The sequence below is a fragment of the Portunus trituberculatus genome, chromosome 16, assembly GCF_017591435.1.
Source record: "Portunus trituberculatus isolate SZX2019 chromosome 16, ASM1759143v1, whole genome shotgun sequence".
NCBI classification, from domain to species: Eukaryota; Metazoa; Arthropoda; class Malacostraca; order Decapoda; family Portunidae; genus Portunus; species Portunus trituberculatus.
In genome coordinates, this window is record NC_059270.1 from 2,969,522 (window position 1) to 2,990,359 (window position 20,838).

The 20,838-nt window shown below is 43.9% G+C and overlaps 1 protein-coding gene across 2 annotated transcripts in view; it reads left to right on the forward strand.

Moving 5' to 3' along the window:
* The window catches only part of LOC123504579 (tip elongation aberrant protein 1-like), a 136,569-nt gene that overhangs the window by 69,598 nt on the left and 46,133 nt on the right, over positions 1-20,838 (forward strand). For both annotated transcript variants that reach the window (XM_045255202.1, XM_045255200.1), the window contains exons 2-3: positions 13,464-13,642; positions 19,116-19,270. In XM_045255202.1, the coding sequence (XP_045111137.1) occupies positions 13,495-13,642; positions 19,116-19,270 (303 nt within the window). In that variant the 5' untranslated portion in view covers positions 13,464-13,494. The remainder of the gene's footprint in view (positions 1-13,463; positions 13,643-19,115; positions 19,271-20,838) is intronic.

Sequence of the window (20,838 nt, forward strand, 5' to 3'; positions counted from 1 at the left end):
TTTCTGTACCTGGCTGCCGTGTTACAATAAAGAGAGAGAGAGAGAGAGAGAGAGAGAGAGAGAGAGAGAGAGAGAGAGAGAGAGAGAGAGAGAGAGAGAGTGAGTCCGTACATCAGTCATATCGAAAAATGTCATTGTGTTAGTAACTTTTTTCCTTATGTTCTTTTGTAGGTAAAGCTGTTTTTTATCGTGCTTTGTGTGTTTTGTACTGAGTTAATTACTCCTTGCTAGAGAGAGAGAGAGAGAGAGAGAGAGAGAGAGAGAGAGAGAGAGAGAGAGAGAGAAAATGAACGACAAAAGGAAGTAGAAAATGAAATTAAGATGGATGTGTTGATAGATTACCCCCTTCAGTACTGGGACACATTTTTACCATGAGTTTGGGTACGATTAGACGATTTTATTGACATTAGGAAGGGTCTATGGAGGTCAGAAGGTTAATGGTCAGTCTTCACTATTTTAAACCCTACATAAGTTTCTGAAGCTGTATAAAATCACCAAACAGTAACCACAGTGAATATGAAAACGTGTCCTGGTGTGACAGGCCACAGCCAAAATATTGTCGATTTTCTGAAAAACGACGGAAAAAGTAGGCGGAAAAAGTGCTAATGTGACACTACCTTTAGTGGTGATGATGGTGTTGATAATAATGCTAATGACCTCAATGTTGACAGCATTGGTAACTGTTATCGCTTCCTGGTAATGGTGATGGGTGTTATTGATGGTGATGGTGGTAGTGTGTGTACTTGTTAGCGTAATAATGGTGGCGGTGAGTGATGGCGGGCGGCAGCTGTGAGTGTGGTGGCTGGAGGTGATGGTGAAGGCTTCCGGAGCAGTTGTGGCGGTGATAAAGGGCAGTAATTGTGGTCTTGATAGCTCTTGGAAGGAGGAGAATTAGAGGGACGCTTGTGTATCTGTGGTGTTGGTGGTAGAGACGGCAGTGATAGTAGCAGTAATGGAAGTAGCAATGAAGTATATACCATGAATGACGCCTCCATATAATACAGTCACCCAGCTCACGTTTTGGATTCACCTCTCAGCTCAGTCTCTTAACCCATTCAGTACCATGCGGCATTTCTATATCCACTCTGGTTACTATTTGGTGATTTTATACAGCTTCATAAACTTTATGTAGGGATTAAAATAGTGAAGACTCTGGACCTTTAACCTTCTGACCTCCGTAGACCCTTTCTAATGTAAGTAAAATCGTCTGCTCACATCCCAAACTCACTGTAAAAATGTATCCCAGTACTGAAGGGGCTAAGAAAACTTGTAGGAGTTTCATAAGCCACTCAACACGCCATGTATACACAATTGGGGAGAGGTAAACTTTTCCTAACTCTACAATAGGAAGACTGTCTGGGTGAGGGACTGCCGGACCGGATCTACAGTAGCTGCTGTCTTGCTGAGTTCACTGAGACCATCCGCCCCTTACTTTCCTGCCACCCGCTTTTGTCTCCCACAAAAAAAAAAAAAAAAAAAAAAGTGAGGAACAGGTGGTGGTGGTGGTGGTGGTCACTGGCTGAGGAAAAACTTCATAATATTCCCTTGTTCCCTTATCACCCTGTCGTTTTGTCCCCCTGCTCTCCTTCCCCCGGGTTCCTCAATGTCCTCTCGTCACTTCTGTGCTCCTGTCCTCCCGCTGCCTTATCTCCCCGCTGCTGCCTGTTTGTCCTTTCTGTATTCCTATCTCTACTTCCTCATCTCACTTCTGCATCCGTGTCCCCTTTTTAATTTCGCCATTTCTCTATTTTCTTGTTTCCTAGCTCCCTTTACTCTTTGCCACATTTCCCTCTCGTTCCTTTCCTCGTCTTTAGTTCCCCTGCTTCCTAATCTCTTCTTTTCCGTCACCTTGTTTTCTATTCCACTGGCGCCCCTCGATCTCAGTCTCCCCGTCACTGTGCCCTCTCCTTTTTTCCCATTTTTTCCGTCACCGCTTCACTTCACCCCGCCCCCTCCGCTCTTCCCATCTTCTCGCCCTCTCGCTTATACTTAAACTTTAGCTCCTCATCTGCAACAGGCATCCCAGACCCCCTCTCCCTGCCTCCTCTCAACCCCGTCCCGTCCTCTCCCACCCTGTCCCGCTTCGTCCCACCCCCGTCCCTTACAGTTTCACGTCAGCCTTCCCTCTTCAGAAGAAATAATGAGAACTGTACACCGCAGGAATAACAATGAAGCTACTCTCTCTCTCTCTCTCTCTCTCTCTCTCTCTCTCTCTCTCTCTCTAACTTGGGATTGGCAAAAAAAGTCGATTCAGTGGATTTGAGGATTTGTCTTCAATTGGCTGGTGTCCGCCTATCCCATTGGCCCAAAAGTAGGTGTTAGGCCGGGCTCGATGAGAGAGAGAGAGAGAGAGAGAGAGAGAGAGAGAGAGAGAGAGAGAGAGAGAGAGAGAGAGAGAGAGAGAGAGAGAGAGAGAGAGAGAGAGAGAGAGAGAGAGAGAGAGACATTCTCTCTCTCTCTCTCTCTCTTCTCTCTCTCTCTCTCTCTCTCTCTCTCTCTCTCTCTCTCTCTCTCTCTCTCTCTCTCTCTCTCTCTCTCTCTCTCTCTTCCCCCCTTTTAGGCCCACCCCGCCTTGTGCTGACACTGTTTGTTGACATTCACTGACCGATGAGACACGAGCCGCGGGGAGTATCGACAAGCAGAGGGAACACTCGTGGGCTCTTGAGGAAGGAACCAAGCTGGGGCGAAGAAAGCCACTCAGTACACGAAGGAAGTTATGGTGAGGGAAGGCAAGAAGGGAGAAGGGAGATGAGGAACTGAAGAAGGGAATGCCAGGAACAGAGAGATATGGGAAGGGTGAATGTTGTCTTTTTAAAGGGAGAGGAAGGAATTGAAAAGAAAGGGAAGGTGGTGATAGAATTTGAAGGGGATGTAGATGAACTATGGAGAGAGAGAGAGAGAGAGAGAGAGAGAGAGAGAGAGAGAGAGAGAGAGAGAGAGAGAGAGAGAGAGAGGTCTTACAAGAGAGCCTGCAGAGAGAGAGAGAGAAAGTAGAACGACAGCAGGCGAAGATACAAGCTAAGGGAAGGAAGGGAGCAGAGAGAGAGAGAGAGAGAGAGAGAGAGAGAGAGAGAGAGAGAGAGAGAGAGAGAGAGAGAGAGAGAGAGAGAGAGAGAGAGAGAGAGAGAGAGAGAGAATAGTTACGAGAAAAATAGTTAAGAGAGGAAGGGAGCAGGATTGAGGGCCGCAGGGAAGGGGAAGCAGTCGTCGCACCACTAAACTTACGGTCGAATGTAATTGTCACTCAGTTCGTGTTGACCAAAGTGACCGGCAGGCGCTCCCCTAAACCATTCAATTAGTCGCCGGTCTGTGTGTCGCGGCGCGTGGCTGTTTTGTCGCGTGTGGATCAGCCCAGCAGGTCCCCGGGGTGTGTTTGGGGCACTTGGCGGGGTACTGGGGTCCTGAAGTCAAGTCTTTATTTAAGCCTCTTTAATTGCAGCTAAGTAAGTAGAAAGATGCGAGGGAAGGAGAGGTTAGTGCTGGCAGGAAATTCTCTAGGGTGTGGAAGGTTACCAGCAATGAATGTCGAACCTAATTGGTGAATAAAAAATGAATAAATGAAAAAAGTTAATTGCATATGAATTATTAATGCAGAAATCATGAACGAAGCACAAAAAGTTGAATATATGAATGAAAAGTTAGTCTTAACAAGTCGAGGAATGGTAGTTACAATATTTTTCACTCGTTATATTCTTTTCACTACAAGAAAATAACACATACACTAAATGAGAAACAATAAAACAAAATCCAACGCACCGTGGAAGAAAACAGAGAAAAAAAGTCTCAGCTCAGCAAGGAGTGTTCTGTCTCCTCTTGGTCAAGTTGAGGGGCGTCTCGAGACACTTCAGGATTAAAACTGTTATCTGGGTATCAGCGTCCCTCGGGAAGTCTCAGCACGTCACTAATTGCAGTGTTATCCCGGCGACAGCACCTCCACGGCACCGCTACGGACGTGTAACCGAGTTTGCCGGGACTTAATCCAATCCAGCGACAGGCCTTAAAGGGGATAACGGAGGGGAGAGGAAGGAAGAGGGGCAGACAATCCGGGAAGGGGGTGGGGACGAGGACCGTGTGCGGCTTTTTGAGAGGACGTGTGTAAGTGGCAGGGGAGGGGACGTATTTATGGCAGGGGAGAGGGATACGTGTGGCAGGGCGTAGGAGCCTCCTCTTACTATATAAATTGACATCCACGGAGGTTGAAAGCTGTCTTCTGTCGCTTCCTCTCTGCTGGGCGAGTGTGGCAGGCTAGACGCACCCCTGTCTGACGTGGGGAACAAAAGACATCAGCGGGAAGGGTGGAGCGTGTCCCCTTCAGGCAGGGATTATGTAGGGGCGGGTCACGCGCTATTAAGGGTGGACGAGCAGCGTTGGGTAAGATATGCGAGGGTATCGGTTTGCGTGAAATTCGTCCTGAATACGTCAAGTCCAGAGTGCGAGGGATTTTGCCGGAAATGTTGCGTCTTTGTGAGTGCAGTTCTTCCCTGTTTTTTGCCTTGAGAGTCGTTAAGTAAATTGTTTTGATGAAAGGGTAGGTTAATCTTTCATGAAGCTAATTTCAGTGGAAAATTGTCAGGTTTTGCAGCATTAATGAAACGATAATGAACAGGGAAGTGAAGGAGAAAATGTAATCAGCTGTTTAAAAGAAGGTAAATGCAGTAATCAAAAGCCAAGAGAAGAGGAAAAAAAATCATCACCGTTGCCATGTACATCTTTCTTCCTGAGCGCGGCGAGCTGAGGGGGAAGCGAGTGGAGTCTGTGGCACGCTGGTCATGAGGGCGAGCACGCGGTTCAGTTGTTATTGGCTGCACGACGCCAGGTTGTTATGGGAGGCACAATTCTCGTGTAAATGGAAGTGTCATGCGTGCAGGCGGCGGATAAGCGTGGTACGCGTGGCTAGGCCGGCAGCAGGACAGTGGTTGTTACATGTATTAATGAAACTCGGGATGACCAACGCTTGTAGAAAAAGACTTTGGCTGAAGGGAAAGAAAATAATTGATGTACTGAAAGCGAATGTGCCGTGAATGCATTAGAAATGAAAGAGTCTTTATCACTGGAAATGTATGGTCGAATTGGGCTAATTTCGCTTCAGTGTTGACTCGCGGAGAGATCCCACGTGACGCAACATTGGGACCGAGAACGACGCTGTTGTTGGGAAGTTTTAATCTATGTGATGGAATGACGAGTGTTGAAGAGGTAGGGTGAATAGAGATGCGGCACAATTCAATAGACGTTTTGTGATGGGCTTTCGAGTGTTTTAAATTCCGAGCTTTGGGTCCGATTCCTCCCCCTGCCTGCCTGCCTGCCTTCGTCCCTCTTCCCCCCAGCAGCGCCGCACGACTCGTTGGGGAACAAGGGACCGAGTAATTATGACCAAATTGAGTTATGCTGCCGTAATTTTTTGGAAAAGTTGCCAGGAAGATCAGATGAAGTTTAGCTGTCGTTGATATCATGTTTCGTGGTCGTGTTTGCCGTGGGCGGGCGGCGGTGGCTGAAGCTGGGGGCGAGTTTGGTGTTTGTCCGGCGCAAACACCTTCCCGGCTGTCTTTGTGTTGCGTCCAAGTGGTAGTAGCTGTGTGGGTGTTAGCAGCATCATTACTTCCTCCACCGCTCTTGACCAGCCTCACTCTGCTCTCCGCCACCCCAGGCCAGGAACGGCAGGATGGGCGAGGAGCAGTGGCAGTGTTGATCTATTCTCTACGGATGGTTAAAGACATTGTCAATCTTTATGTTTGTGTAATTGATATCTCTCTCTCTCTCTCTCTCTCTCTCTCACACACATTTATATCGTAAGGAAACCACTTCATATCGCTCTTCCTACCTTCAAAGGCCGCCGGGTAAAATCCTTCCTTCTGGCTCAGAGAACTCGCCTCCTCCCGCGCCTCCTTCACCGTGCGCTTCCCAACCTTAGAGAAAATAAGTCAAGATACTGTTAAACATTCCTTCCTTTACCTATTCGAATACTTACACATCTGAGAGCAGTACTTTAAAGTGTGTCCGTACGCTTGTGTGTGCGTACAAGAGAGAGAGAGAGAGAGAGAGAGAGAGAGAGAGAGAGAGAGAGAGAGAGAGAGAGAGAGACCGGATGCTCATCAAGCTTTCTTTTTCCCGTTTTTTTCCTAACCATGTCATGCCTCCAATCTATCCTGCCCGCCCACTTACCGACCTCTTCTCCACGCACGCTCCGCCGCCACCACGCCGCCCCGCCACCACGCCACCCTGCCACCCCGCCCACGCACGCTGCCGCCGCCACACCACCCACTTATACACCGACGCTCATCCACTACCTTATAACAGAGAGAGAGAGAGAGAGAGAGAGGATGTATCTATGGTATACGATCAAATAGAAATCCTTAGCTATAAACAATGTTGCTGATAGGACATGTTTGGTGTCTCTGTACTAATGATTTAGTTGGAGCAATCACAAAGACATTATACAGTCACAGTATTATGAATTACTACAATATTATTACCGTATCTTTGCTACGCTACCACACTTGTCTGTATTCAGAAGTGACCGCTTTTTACCGTACTTTCATCACAATTTACCTACGGTTTTATTGATTCGTTTTCGTAGTGCCACAATTTCCTTCAGTTTCTATTCGCCCTCACTTCCCTTGAAATAAGAAGCATTCCCATTTGCACGCGAATACTGAGCACTGTAAACCCGGAACGTTCTTTTGGATTGAAACTCTGTACACACCCCGATCAGCGCCACTAAACCTACAATGCATCATAGTATACATACACAACACATAGCGAGGGGCCAGTGTCCACGCAAGGCTGTCTGCATGGCGGCAAAATGGAACCTCGTCGATATCAGACAGTTTAAAATATTCAATGGTCACAGTGGCCGTAGTTCATGAGTGCCCTCCACATCAGTGTTCTGTCGATTCAGGGCGAGTTACGAGAATAACAGCCCGTCGTGAATATCGGGGTAAGTCAGCAGGAGACAGACAACTTTAAAGGCCGATGAATTGCCTCCAGTCTGGTCTGCATCTGGCGCCGCCCCCTCAAGTTGATTCTCGACATGCCTTGCGGTGCTCGTGTGTCTGCATCCCCAAATGGTGCCACTCAGATCTTTCTATTCTATTTTCTGCCTCGTTCCCTCGTCCCACCCACTCTGACACACACACACACACACACACACACGCACACGCACACACACACACCTACCCTCCCCTACTCCACTGCTAGCTACCATCATCTCTGCTACAAGTCCTACCTTTTTCCTCCACACCTGTGTCTCTGGCGGGAGTGTGTTTGTTCCCCGCGACACGTTCCTCACTTGTCTTGGCGGCGGACGACACATGCAGATTGTCCGGGCCAGCATCTTTCCTGTCGTGATTCCCGCTTGATCGCCGCAGTCTAGTCTTATTATTAAATCTAGACGATGTTCAATTCTTTTATTCTGTATTTTGGACTGATGCTTTGCTGATTCTTTTTTAATATCGGGGTGTTTGTTGAAATTAGATTAAAATTAGTGTATTTATTCTCTTTATTCCCTTTATTACGAAGACTTATTTTCATATTCATTCTGTTTACTATTTGGTGATCTTATACAGCTTCAGAAACATGTGTTGGGATTAGAAGAGTGAAGACTCCGGTCATTATTCCTTTGCTCTTCATACACGCTTCGTAATGCATCTAAAATGGTCTAATCGTACACAAATCTCAAGGTACAAATGCGCTCCAGTACTGACGGGGTTCATTTGAGTATCGACTGTACTCTTGGGTGTTGATTGTTGCAGACTTTTATCGCATATTAGGCAATTGCTACGATCATTACCCACCAAAGAGATCTGTTGAGCCCGGCATGGAGGGGAGTGTATCTCTGTTCCTGCGTGTTGGTGATCAGTGTGTATTAAAGGTCCTGTGTTGGCTGTGTTACGAGTTTGATCAATTACAAACACGGTTGCATATCAGCCAGTTAGTGGACATCCGTTCATTGTTCAGCACGAAATATTGTGTGCGTTATATCAAAGTGAATAACTGTTTTTGTTCTGTTGCCAGTTTCCTTCGTACCGAATAGTGAATGGTCACCACATACTGGTCATTTATTATTTTTTATGTGCTTGTGTCCATTCCATCAAGTCTGGAGTGATGCGCGAACGATCCGCGAGATGAATCATCAGTGTGTGTGCTCCTGACGCGTCCATGCTGGAGACTGAAAATGCTAATTGAAACCTTGAATCAATTCCGTCCGTCTGTCCTTCATCACCACCACCCTGCCGATGCCACCTGTGCGTCCCTTCCATGCTCAGTCACAGCGAGAACCCTTGATCTGAGGACAAGACACCTTCAGCACGGTTCTACGACAAGGAACAGGAAGCAATGAGTGGCACCGTCAGTGAAACCAAGGATCGCGGTGCAAGTTATTCAGGGTACACGACCCCTTGGCGCGTGTATCGAATCTGGCGCCGCGTGTATCGAGGTACCTCCGCTCAGGTGTCGAATCGCACCCTGAATCGGAAAGTAATCAAATCACAGGAAAGGAAGGGGAGCGAGAGGGGCCGTAGCCGTGACGGTGGAGGTTGGCATCCACGTCTCACGTTTCATATTTTTTGTTCTGGAGACTACGGTTACATTTTTTATCTTGTCCCCTGCCTTAGGTTGCTTGTGACTCCTCGGTCGCCTGGCTAAAGTCACTTAAGCTATGTAGGTGTTTGTGTAGTGCTGTGCTGTGGTAAGCCTGGTTGGCATCACTCCCAAGACTATCATCCCGAGTTAGCCGAAAAACTGACCACCCGTGAATGGGATTTGTTTTGTGTTTTTAAATCCACCCGCGGCTGGGGAGACGATGGCAGCCCTCTCACGTTCAGAAACATCTGTTGCAGCCCAAAATTCACAAGACAACACGACAGTTTGCATCTGGAAAGAAAGATATAAGAAAAGGGCTAACAGTGAAGGAGGCGTTGGAGTCTGAGTGACAAGAGTGGGTGTTTTGTCCGGCGCGCCTCCCGGCCCTCCGCCCCGCGACTCTAAATTGTCGTCAGCTTCCTGAGATTTCATTATACCGGAAGGATAAAGATGTCGGAGGTGTTGATTATGGAAATGATTTCGTCGCGCACCAAAAGCTTCCCCGAAGAAGTTTTCGAAAACTTCATAAATGTAAAAGTTTCCTGTCGTCCATTGTTGAATTTCTGATTACTCAAGAGAGTCAACAGACGTAGAAGTGTCCTTGGCGTGGGTGTCTCCACCGCTGCTGTGTGATGATAGATGAGGAAAAACTGCCTTCTCGTATTCTCGATAATGAAAGAATGATGATTGAATTAATCCAATTAGAGACTAATAAGCATTTTCCAAATTTTCTTTCTCACTCATTTTTCGTATGGTTGAAATTTTCATATGTATTCTATAACATTTACTAATATACTCACAAACTGATTGCTTTTCTTTTAAAGAAAAATTCTGTTTCGTTGCAAAATTATTCAGTTAGATATTCAATTAAATTTTGCACCCTTTCATAAGTTTTTATATCCTCAAATAACTGTTTTCCAATGCGATGCATTTATCAGTTCTCCAATATTTTATAATGAAAATGCATATTTCAGTTTTATGCTCTTTAGAAATGGTCCTTAGCATAAATGCATTGCTTCTCGTACAGAGCAGTGGCTGTGCTGGATCAAACACATCAACGCTGCAGCATTCACAGGCCAGGACGTCTGTACTGAAAAGAAGAGACGAGATCCTCCTTGGCCTTTGTGTGGGTGATGATTTTGGTTGAGGACACTTCAACTTTACGCTGCCTGGTGTGAAGGTGTTACTGGGATTTGAATCAGAGACTTGTTGTTATATCGAGAGCAATTCAGATGGAAGCGCAGACAGTACGTCCCAGTGATGGAGGGTGGAGCAGGTGTGAGTGGCGGGCTGAAGGATGAGGGCGGTGCTCGCTGCGTGCAACATTAGGAGAACTTAACGGCAGCTAATACAAGAGTTAACCAGTACTCTCAATCATCCATACCTTTCTCTTGTAAACTCTGGAACTCTCTGCCTGCTTCTGTATTTCCAACTTCCTACGATTTGACTTCTTTCAAGAGGGAAATTTGAAGACATTTTGCACCAGACATTTGGGTAATTCTATTTTGATCTTTAAGGGAACTGGCATTCCAAGTGGGTCTTTTTTTTATCTTTGTTGCCCTTGGCCAGCTTTTCTCTTGCATAACACACACACACACACACACACACACACACACACACACACACACACACACACACACACACACACACACACACAGAGGAAAGTCAGTGTACCGAACGACCTAACATATTCTGCTTCACTAATGTTTCAATGCCAGGTTGTAGACACGGAGCTGGTGGAGCGTCGGCAGCAAGTCACGTTCGGAAACTCTAAGGAGATACAAAACACGATGGACATGTTGCTCGTCTCTGCTCCGAGATTTATGACGCGGTATATATCACTCAAGGAGAATTTGTTTAGACTCTTCCCTAATGGCGCGTCAGGAGCTGCAGTCAGGCGCTGGTCTCCCGGGAAATTGAAATGATTCCTTGAGAGGCCATGGTGTTGATGTAAAGATATAGAAATATGAAAAAAAATATCCTTAATTTCATGTTATTGTTACGTGTGCGCTTTTAATCCCTTCAATACTGAGACACATTTTTATCTTAAGATTTGTATACGATTAGACCAACTTATTAACATTAGGAAGGGTCTATGGAGATCAGAAGATTAATGGCCAGAGTCTTCACTATTTCAATCCCCACATAAGTTTCTGAAGCTGTATAAAATCACCAGATAGTAAGGAGAATCAATATGGAAACGCATCATGGCATTGAAGTGGTTAAGCTGCATTTCTTCTCTTGTCTATAATATTCATGCTAAGAAAAACACCTATAATATTCATGCTAAGAAAAACACCTCTAAGTTTCAAGAGAGAGGTGCTTGTCAAATGCCTCCCACACACCCGGAGTACTATTCAGCGCCTTACTGCAGCAGCGAGTCCCTAGTGGCCCGCCAAGCACCGTGGGCAAGGTGTTGGAGCCGCCCCGCCCCTCGCTCAAAGCCTCCCTGCACGCTACACTGGACTGCAGAGAATTTCAACCCGTCTAGTTTTTATTTCCCGGAATATTGGAGAGGGAGGGTGAGAGTGGCCGGGGCTTTTCCTTCTAATTTATGTATTGGTATGGAAAAATAGTCATATTCCTTTGCTTTATTTGTCTTATTTTTTTCATCTATTTTTTCTCTCTCTCTCTCTCTCTCTCTCTCTCTCTCTCTCTCTCTCTCTCTCTCTCTCTCTCTCTCTCTCTCTCTCTCTCTCTCTCTCTCTCTCTCTCTCTCTCTCTCTCTCTCTCTCTCTCTCTCTCTCTCTCTCTCTGTCTCTGTCTGTCTGTCTCTCTGTCTCTCTCTCTCTCTCTCTCTCTCTCTCTCTACATCTCTCTCTCTCTCTCTCTCTCTCTCTCTCTCTTCTACATCGGCCGAGTGAACGCAGGCGGCCTTTGTGTGCAGAGGTCGTACCCTTCCCGCCCAATGAACAGCGCCAGGTGAACCAGGCACATATTTTTGTCCTTTTGTATTTGTTTTGGCTGCATGTAATTCTGGGAGGCAGCGAGGCACGTCCCGGAACCTGTATTGACAAGTGACTGTGTTGTCCCTCGCTAATCAGTCGTGCTGAAAGAAGTGTGCGTTGTTGGGTTTCGTTCACGCTCTGTTGTCATCCTTGTGAGTAGCTTGTCTATATTTGATCCACAGGCCTTGCATCGCTATGACTTCTCAGCTACACTTACATTTGACACTGCTGTAGTTTTTTTTCATACCAAGTGGGCCTTTCACGGGAATTTATGGGCTAAAGGGGATACTTTTTGGGGTACCTCCTATCTAAGAAACCGTTACCCCGAGTGAGGAAGCCCAACCTACACTCGGACCGTTTGTAGATATATTCCTGTGTCCCGCTCAGAAAGACTTGTGCGTCGCCATTATTTTCTTTTCTAGACTGGATGTTTGATGTTAATGTTTTTAGGTGGAAAGTCTATTATTGGTGTTTTTAGAATGTATTACTGCAGCGTACCCATTTATCATTATTTTCTGGACTACAGTTGTATTTCATCTGTGCACATCTCTACTTGTGCTCACGAGAAAATATCGATTTCTTTGTAGCTGTGGTCAGTAAATCTATCTATCTATCTATCTATATATGTCTCTATCTATCTATCTATCTATGTGCTTCAAAATATGTGCAAACTAAGCAGTCTTAAACTTTTTGATTGTTAATGAGTTTGACACGTTTGAGTGAAAGCTGACTAAGATTACAGACAACAAAGAGCTTTCATTATTCGATCACTTCTTCTGATCCCCATGGTGTCTTTCTGAATGCACTATAATGCCATATCAATTTAGTTCATTCACCCCTGCAGTACTGGGATGCATTTTTACCGAGAGTTTGGGTATGATATGACGATTTTATACACTAGCAATGTTCTTTGGAGGTCAGAAGGTTAATTATCCAATCTTCGCTATTTTAATCCCTATACGAGTTTCTGAAGCAGGTTAAAATCGTCATATAGTAACCAAAATGAATATGAAGACGTTCCCTGGTACTGAAGGGGTTAAATTTGTATGATAAGACGAATTTATTTACACTAGCAAGATTCTTTAGAGGTCAGAAGGTTAATGGCCCACTATTTTAATCCCTACATGAGTTTCTAAAGCAGGTTAAAATCGCCGTATAATAACCAGAATGAATATGAAGACGTTCGCTGGTACTGAAGGGGTTAAGTTTGTATCAGACTAGTTAATCAATGAAGGAAAGCTACATCAGACTAGTTTATCTCACCAATTAGTTAAACTGGAGAAAAAGTCAATGCGATGAGAGTATTGTTTGATTTTTCAATTGCTGTGTTCGGAAATCAAATCTTTTTTTATTTCTTCCTTCAGATTTATAACCAGTGTATTTTATGTTATTTTATTTTATTTCTTCATTATTTATTTCAGAATCGTATCAAATATTCAGTCTTTCTTCAGAGGTATAACTAATTTAACGCTTTGAATCTTAGTTCATAATTTCAACAAATAGTATAAATATTTCATCATCATTTGTTAGTGTTGTTAATAATGTTAGTGTTGTTACCTCGTATTCTCAAACACTTCTGTCCTTCACCTCCACTATCTCAAAAACACTTGTCCCTGTCTTCTGGCTAATTCCTTTCCAATAATTTATGGAAGCTGCAGTTTAAGTGGGCCTCCTTTTTAATATTTTGTTTTGGCAAGTTTCCCTCTTACATATAAAAAAAAAACTTTATTTAAATTTTACACGAGTTTTATAAAGTGTTTTAACGGCACTAGAGGCAGAGTGACAAGATTTCTACATTATTAATTAGAGAAACACTCTTGAAAATCCCGTCAGTCATCTCTGTGGCGAGTGAAAGTAATCGGGGTGAGAGAGCAAAGCCTTTCTGAATACGGACCAGTGAGTTACACCGTCTAATGTTCGTGGTGTCTTCCCTTACAGTGAGTACGTGAGTGGAGTCCCAGCGGGCGAGATGTGGTCGTCGGTGGTGGGCGGGGCCGGCGCGGAGGTGCCCGGCGCGCGCCACAAACACGCCATGTGCGTTGACCACCCGCACGTGTACCTTCTGGGCGGCCGCCACGGCAACCTGCCCCTCAAGGATTTCTGGACCTATGACCTCGGTGAGTGTCGCTGAAGGATTAACCTCTCTCTCTCTCTCTCTCTCTCTCTCTCTCTCTCTCTCTCTCTCTCTCTCTCTCTCTCTCTCTCTCTCTCTCTCTCTCTCTCTCTCTCTCTCTCTCTCTCTCTCTCTCTCTCTCTCTCTCTCTCTCTCTCTCTCTCTCTCTCTCTCTCTCTCTCTCTCTCTCTCTCTCTCTCTCTCTCTCTCTCTCTCTCTCTCTCTCTCTCTCTCTCTCTCTCTCTCTCTCTGTGTGTGTCTCTCTCTCTCTCTCTCTCTCTCTCTCTCTCTCTCTCTCTCTCTCTCTCTCTGTGTGTGTGTGTGTGTGTGGGGTTGAGCTTCTAATTACATAGTTTACATAGTTACGACAATTTGCACTGACATGAGATGTGACGCAAACTTAATTAAGATAAATGAAGTGAAAGGGGAGAAGAGGAAGGACAGACTGACAAAGAAATCATCGTGAGAAATTGGATTGAATAAGAATAAAAATAAATAGATAGGTTGAAAAAAAATAAGAGGAACGAAGATGGAAACGTGAAATGAAATGCAACAGAAAGAGGGAAAAAATAGTGTATATACTGTAGTGAGGTTAAGAGAAACAGGAAAAAAAAATGAAAATAGGATAAAATAACGAGAGAGAAAGTGAAGGCCAGTGAAGGAAAAGGAACTGAAATAAATAAAAAAAGAGGAAAGAAAAGTACAGTGGAAAATGAAAACCGGGGAAAGAAATATATATTTGAGAAATGTGTGAGTGGAGCCAAGTAAATAAATCGTGTGGAATATTGGAAGGATCGTGAAAAAAAAGGTGAAAAGAAAAATTTGACAGACTTCAAAATAGAACTGGAATTAAAGAGAGAGAGAGAGAGAGAGAGAGAGAGAGAGAATAAAGAAAATGCATCCATAAGGAGAAAATACTAATAAACCTAATAAAAACTGGAAACATTAATTAAAATGGAAAAAAAAATAGAAGGGCGATAAAAGATATTTAAAAGAAAGCCTAATAGAATAAAGGAGAGAGAGAGAGAGAGAGAGAGAGAGAGAGAGAGAGAGAGAGAGAGAGAGAGAGAGAGAGAGAGAGAGAGAGAGAGAGAGAGAGAGAGAGAGAGAGAGAGAGAGAGAGAGAGAGAGAGAGAGAGAGAGAGAGAGAGAGAGAGAGAGAGAGAGAGAGAGAGAGAGAGAGAGAGAGAGAGAGAGAGAGAGAGAGAGAGAGAGAGAGAGAGAGAGATTTAATGCTGAAAAAGATTACGGCAGAAGGAGAATGAAGGACCGAAGGGGACAAAGAGATGGCGAAGGACTGTGAGGGAAGCTGCGGAGGAGAATAAAAATTGTGAAAAAGGAGAGTGCTCGTAAAAAACGGAGAGGAAAAAAAAAAAAAATGGAGAGAGAAAGAGAGCGTACAAGTGGAAAATCGTGAAGGAAGAAGAACAAAAACTGCAAAATGGGAGGGAAAACTGAAAAGAATACTTGTGAATACTTAACGTGTCACCTGTACTAAATAGCTCAGGTACGGGTTAGGCACAATTAAGGTGTATAGGGTAATTTTCTATGTAAGAGAGGGGAAGCTTGCCAAAGGGAACATGAAATATAAAAATGGCCCACTAAGTCGCCAGTCTCGTTCCAGATTCGAAAGAATTAGCCAAGTAAAAAAGGATACATGTCTTGAAACTTCCCTTTTAGATGAAGTCAAGTCATAGGTAGCTTGGAGAAACAGAGGCAGGCAGGGAGTTCCAGAGAGAAAGGTGTGAATGATTGAGAGTACTGCTTAACTCATGCATTAGAGAGTTTGACAGAGTAGGGGTGAGAGGAGGAAGAATTTAACCCCTTCAGTACTGGAATATATTTTTACCTTGAGATTTTATTGACATTAGGAAGGGTCTATGGTGGTCAGAAGGTTAATGGCTACAGTCTTAACTATTTTCACCCCCAACATACATTTCTAAGGCTGTATAAAATCATCAAATAGTAAGCAGAATGAATATGGAAACGCGTCATGGTACTGAAGTGGTTAATACGCACAGCAGGAACATTAATCAATTGAGCGTCTTTAAAAAGCCCACGTTCTTAATCGCTTATGTGTAAGAATCGTCAGTGGAGGTTCTGGTTGTTTTTAAGTCTATTTTCAAAATTGTACGCGTAGTATAAGAAGGATTTGGTGCTATTGGAAAAAAAAAACTATATACTATGGGAACTTTGTGCTTCGTCGTGAAGGAAGGAAAAAAAAATGCAAAATGAGAGAGGAAACTGAAAAAATCTGTGCAAAATACTCCGAGGAAATTAATTAAACGATGGAAATTCAAGTTTTTTAAGAATGCGACTGTAATTTAGTGTGTTTCGGTGTGTTTTTGGTACGTTTTGTTGTGATTTGGTTTGTTTTGCTGTTTCAGTTGATTTTGTTTTTGTTTTTGCTGCGTCTTGCTTTTTTTTTTTGGTGCTTAGATTTGTTTTCCTTTTTTCTTCCTTTCATTTTCTTTTGTTTTTCCTCCTTCCCTTCGTGATTCCTCCATGCACTCTATCTATTCTGCCTTGCTTGCTTCCTGTCTTCCATCCTTCCTTCCTTCCATTTTCTTTTGTTTTTCCTCCTTCCCTCCGTGATTCCTCCATGCACTCTATCTATTCTGCCTTGCTTGCTTCCTGTCTTCCATCCTTCCTTCCTTCCTTCTCTCTTTTTGTCCCGTAATTTAGTGTGTTTGGGTGTGTCTTGTTGTGTCTTGGTTTGTTTTGTTTCGGTGTGTTTTTGTTTTTTTTTTGCGTCCTGCTTTTTATTTTGCTGCTTTCATTTTCTTTCCTGGTTTCTTCCTTTCATTTTCTCTTTTCATTATTTTCTCTTCCTTTACTTTTTTTCTCGCGTTTCACTTCCCTGGGTTCACCAAGACTCAAACATCACGTCGGTCTCAGCCTCGAACTGACTAAATTTTCCTGTTAACCCGTTCAGTACCGTTCATTCTGCTTACCATTTGGTGATTTTATACAGCTCCAGAAACTTATGTGGGGGTTAAAATAGTGAAAAATCTAGCTATTAATCCTCTGACCTCTATAAACTCTTCCTAATGTAAATAAAATCGTCTAATCATACCCCAAATTTATGATTAAAATGCGTCCCAGTACTGAAGAGCTTAAGCATAAAATTTTGATCTTAAATAGCGGGTGAGTTAAGCGAGGGCGAGGCAAGCTGCTCAATTTAATGGCTGGTTAGGGAACAATTACTGACTAACGCCATCAATTTAGTGCTAAACAATGCCCTCGCCTCTGACTTTTATGGCTCCTCCTCCTCCTTCTCTTTCTCCTCAAGCATAATAGGACGCTGTGGTGCAAGTTTGAGGCTTAATTACCAAGCACACTATTAACAACAAAGAGAGTGATGGAGTGGTTTGGACAGTTTACCTCAAGTTTCATTAGTTCTCCGTAAAATCGACTATGGGTGTTCAGATGAGATAATAAGTGTGATAAGAATATAATGAGATGAATGAAGCTTTAAGAGACCATCAAGCTTACACGTGGGAGTTCCTGTGGCTACCTTCCTATTTCCACCTATCGTCCCCATCTTGTTTTAAGTCTCCCTATTGACTTAGCTGTAACAACTTCATTACTGAGTCCGTTACTTTCATCAACCACTCTATTACAAAACCAGTACCTTCCCATTTCTCTCTTAAACCTATTTTCAGGCTTGAACCCATTATCCTGGCTACTGCTCCTTAGAATTTTGCTTATGTCTCCTCTGTTTCAACCTCTCTACCACATAAATACTTCTATCAGGTCCCCGTTTAACCTACGTCTTCTAAAGGAATACAAATTTAACAGCTTCAATCCTGCTTTGTGTATCCCTCATCTCTGTATCCTTTCAGTCATTCTCCGTGGCACTGATTCAAATAGACCTGTATCCTTCCTTTTATGTGGGGACCAACACTGTATAGCGTAACCTAGATGCATTCAGACCAGCGGCAAATGTAACTTTAATATTTCTTCCGTTTTTGAAAATCCTTAAAATGAATCTCAGTACTCATAGCGTCGTCATAGAATCGTGGAATGTTTCAGACAGGTCAGCACATGAGTTTCACCTTTCCTCTGTGATATTGTGGAAGGCTGTTCAGAAGAGGTGACAAGTGCCATAGTGCTGTTAACAATCAAAGCGTTACTGCCTCGTCAGGGAGAACATCTGAGTATCACTGTCGATTCAACCCTCAAAACAATGTCGTCACCTCATCCCAGCCCTCCCTCCTTGCAAACCCTCCGCTATCAACACAACTCGTTAGTAGAGAGTGTCACGCCCTATGCCATCACCTGTAAGTGTCTATGAATACATACATTGAAGCGAGGGACACATGGGCCACTCGCATGCTCTCCCCGATGCTCGCAGACTGCTATCAACCCTTCCCGGTAACAAGCAAGCGAGATTACATCCTGCTATCACTCTGGGAAGATTGCTATGGTTTGAGGGAGTGAGGAGCAGAGACACCAACTATCATTCGATTATAGAAGCTCGTAATTGCAGGGTATCCGAAGCACTTTGAAGCATCAGGAAGAAATAATAAAGAAACCAACTTTCTCTTTCTCTCTAACACCGAAAAGAAAAGGAAAGGGGTAGAAAGAGAAAGAGTATGATAAATTGGAGAGAAAATAAAGACAGGGAAGTAATGAAGAGCTGTCTAGGATGTGAGAGAATAATGAGAGATCCACAAGAGAGGTGAAAAATGCCGATAGAAAAGTGTACTGTAAGAGGAGAGTGGAGAGTGTCAGGTGATGGAAAGTGATATACCGTAATGAAAAACATAATTAGGGGAAGAGGGAGCAGGGAAGCCAGGAGTGTCAGATGATGGAGGGTGAGCAAAGAAAATATTGAAACTAAGTGATGAGGAGGAGGAGGAAGAGGAGGAGGAAGTAGAAGAGGAGGAGGATTTGGTGATGAGGAAAGGAACTGGGGGAGAAGGAGGTGATTAAGGAGGAGGAGGAGGAGGAAAATGAAGAAAGACGCGAGAGGAAACGAAATTAATAGAAAGAAGATGAGGTAGAGAAGAGGGAAATTAGTGGAAATGAAGTACAAGAGATAGAGGAAGCGAAGAGGGAATAGCAAATAGATATACACAAAGGAATACAAAGGAAATCCAAATAGTAATAGACCATGAAGTCCTTCCTAGGCTGTTTGAGTAAAATAGAACGAGGAAGAAAAGGAGAAGTAGGATGGGAAAGAGGAGAAGGAGAAATAAGAGGAGGAGGAGGAGAAGGAGGTAAATGAGAAGAAACAGGAGAGGGAGCGAAAGAAGGACAAGAAGGAAGTGAATGAGAAGGAAGTAGAGAGAGAGAGAGAGAGAGAGAGAGAGAGAGAGAGAGAGAGAGAGAGAGGGGAGTACCTACATAAACAGAACAGAAGATAGAGAAAAAAAAAAAATGACTAAGAAACAGAGAAAGTCAAAGAAGCATTAGAAATAGAAAAAAAAATTGAAGAGGCAACAATTCAATAATTCACCCTTCTCTTGCAGTGACGAGGACGTGGCGGGAAGTACGCGAGGACCAGGGGGAGCGGCCGCCGTCCCTGCAGCAACACACCATGGTGCGCGCCGGGGACTGTCTCCTTGTGTTCGGTGGGGAGCTCTGCATGTCCAACGAGACCCCGCTCTGGCTCTATCGGCCACAGGTGGGTGACGCCTACTGCTGTTGCTGCTGATGCTACGCTGTTGCTCTTATGTTGCTACTGTTGATGTTGTTGGTGATTCTGTTGCTGCCGTTGTATTTTTCTGGGTTTCTATTGTTGTTGTTGTAGTTGTTGTTTTTGTTGTAGTAGTAGTAGTAGTAGTAGTAGTTGTTGTTGTTGTTGTTTTAATGTTGTAGGTGTAATTGTTGTTGTTTGTCTTGAAGTTGATTATGATGCTGCTGTAGTTGTTGTTGTTATTGTTGTTCTTGTTCTTGTTATTATTTCCTTTTTTTTTCTATCTTCATGTAGTGGAGGAATATTATTACTGATGTTGATGTTATTGTCATTTTCTCTATTTTCATTTACTTTGAGCTTCGTCAGTAACACTCGTTGGGTATATTCGATAACATAAATACATCTTTGTTCCTGCGACACGTATATTAGGGAAGCATGCCTCCGTGTTCTCTGGTGGTCGTAGCGCGCGACATAAAGGCACAGGAATGGAGACGTGGCTAAGCTTTTCATGGCCATTTTACATCCCCATAAAACAAGGAGGAAGAAAGATACCCTTCCCATTTTCTATGTTCCTTTCCTCCTTCTCATGGTAGTTCTTTTCCTCCTCATGATATTTTTTTTTCCTTCTCATGATATTCTTTTCCTCCTCCTTTTGATAGTCTCTTCTTCTTCTCATGATAGTCTTTTCCTTCTTCTCTTGATATTTTTTCCGGCTTGTCTTTAGCTTCCACCATGAGTATTTCTTAATTGCCTATTATCGTACACCAACTTTATTTGTGGTGACGAGCAGTTTACATGAGTCACGGCGTTCATTGATCATTTATTCACAGTGACGCTTGGACGTGACTAGAATCCCATGGCAGTGACAGAGACCTTCATATCATCATCAGCGTTTGTGGTGAAGCTTTATTCCGCACCTTTTCTGCCTTCACACGTGTTTCCCCTTGCCCTGTTTGCTGAGTGCTTCTGTAACGCAAAGAGAAGCGCAAAGGCAGCTGCTGAGGCTTCTAACAACGATGCTTCACAGAAAGACTAAAAGATAGCAGTCAGCGTCCCACGTAACCTCAAGGGAAGAGAGCACTGCTGACCCTCTCCTGAGGTCGTCATAGTGCCGTGTTGACCACACCCACAACCACCCTCCGCTTTGTCTCTGTCCGGCGCTGTCCTCCCTCGTGTGCCGCGTCATCATTCTTCTATTCCTACACAGATATCGCCTTCACACTCTTCTCCTCTGTGTTGTTCCTGCGTTGCTCGCACTGGTGGAGGATCATGTTCTGTGTTGCCAGACGCCTTGCTTGACTCACAATACATGACCTACAACAACAATAACAACAACAACAACAAACAAGGAAGGAAACAAACAACAGCAACAACCAGAATAACAACAACAATCATAACAATAACATAATGACAGCAGTAACAACAACAACAACAGTAACAACAACAACAAACAAACAAAGAAACGAACAAACCAACTAACTAACCACAACAATAATAATAACAAAAACAACGACAACAACAACCACACTAGTTCTGCGTTTTTCCCTCTCACTACG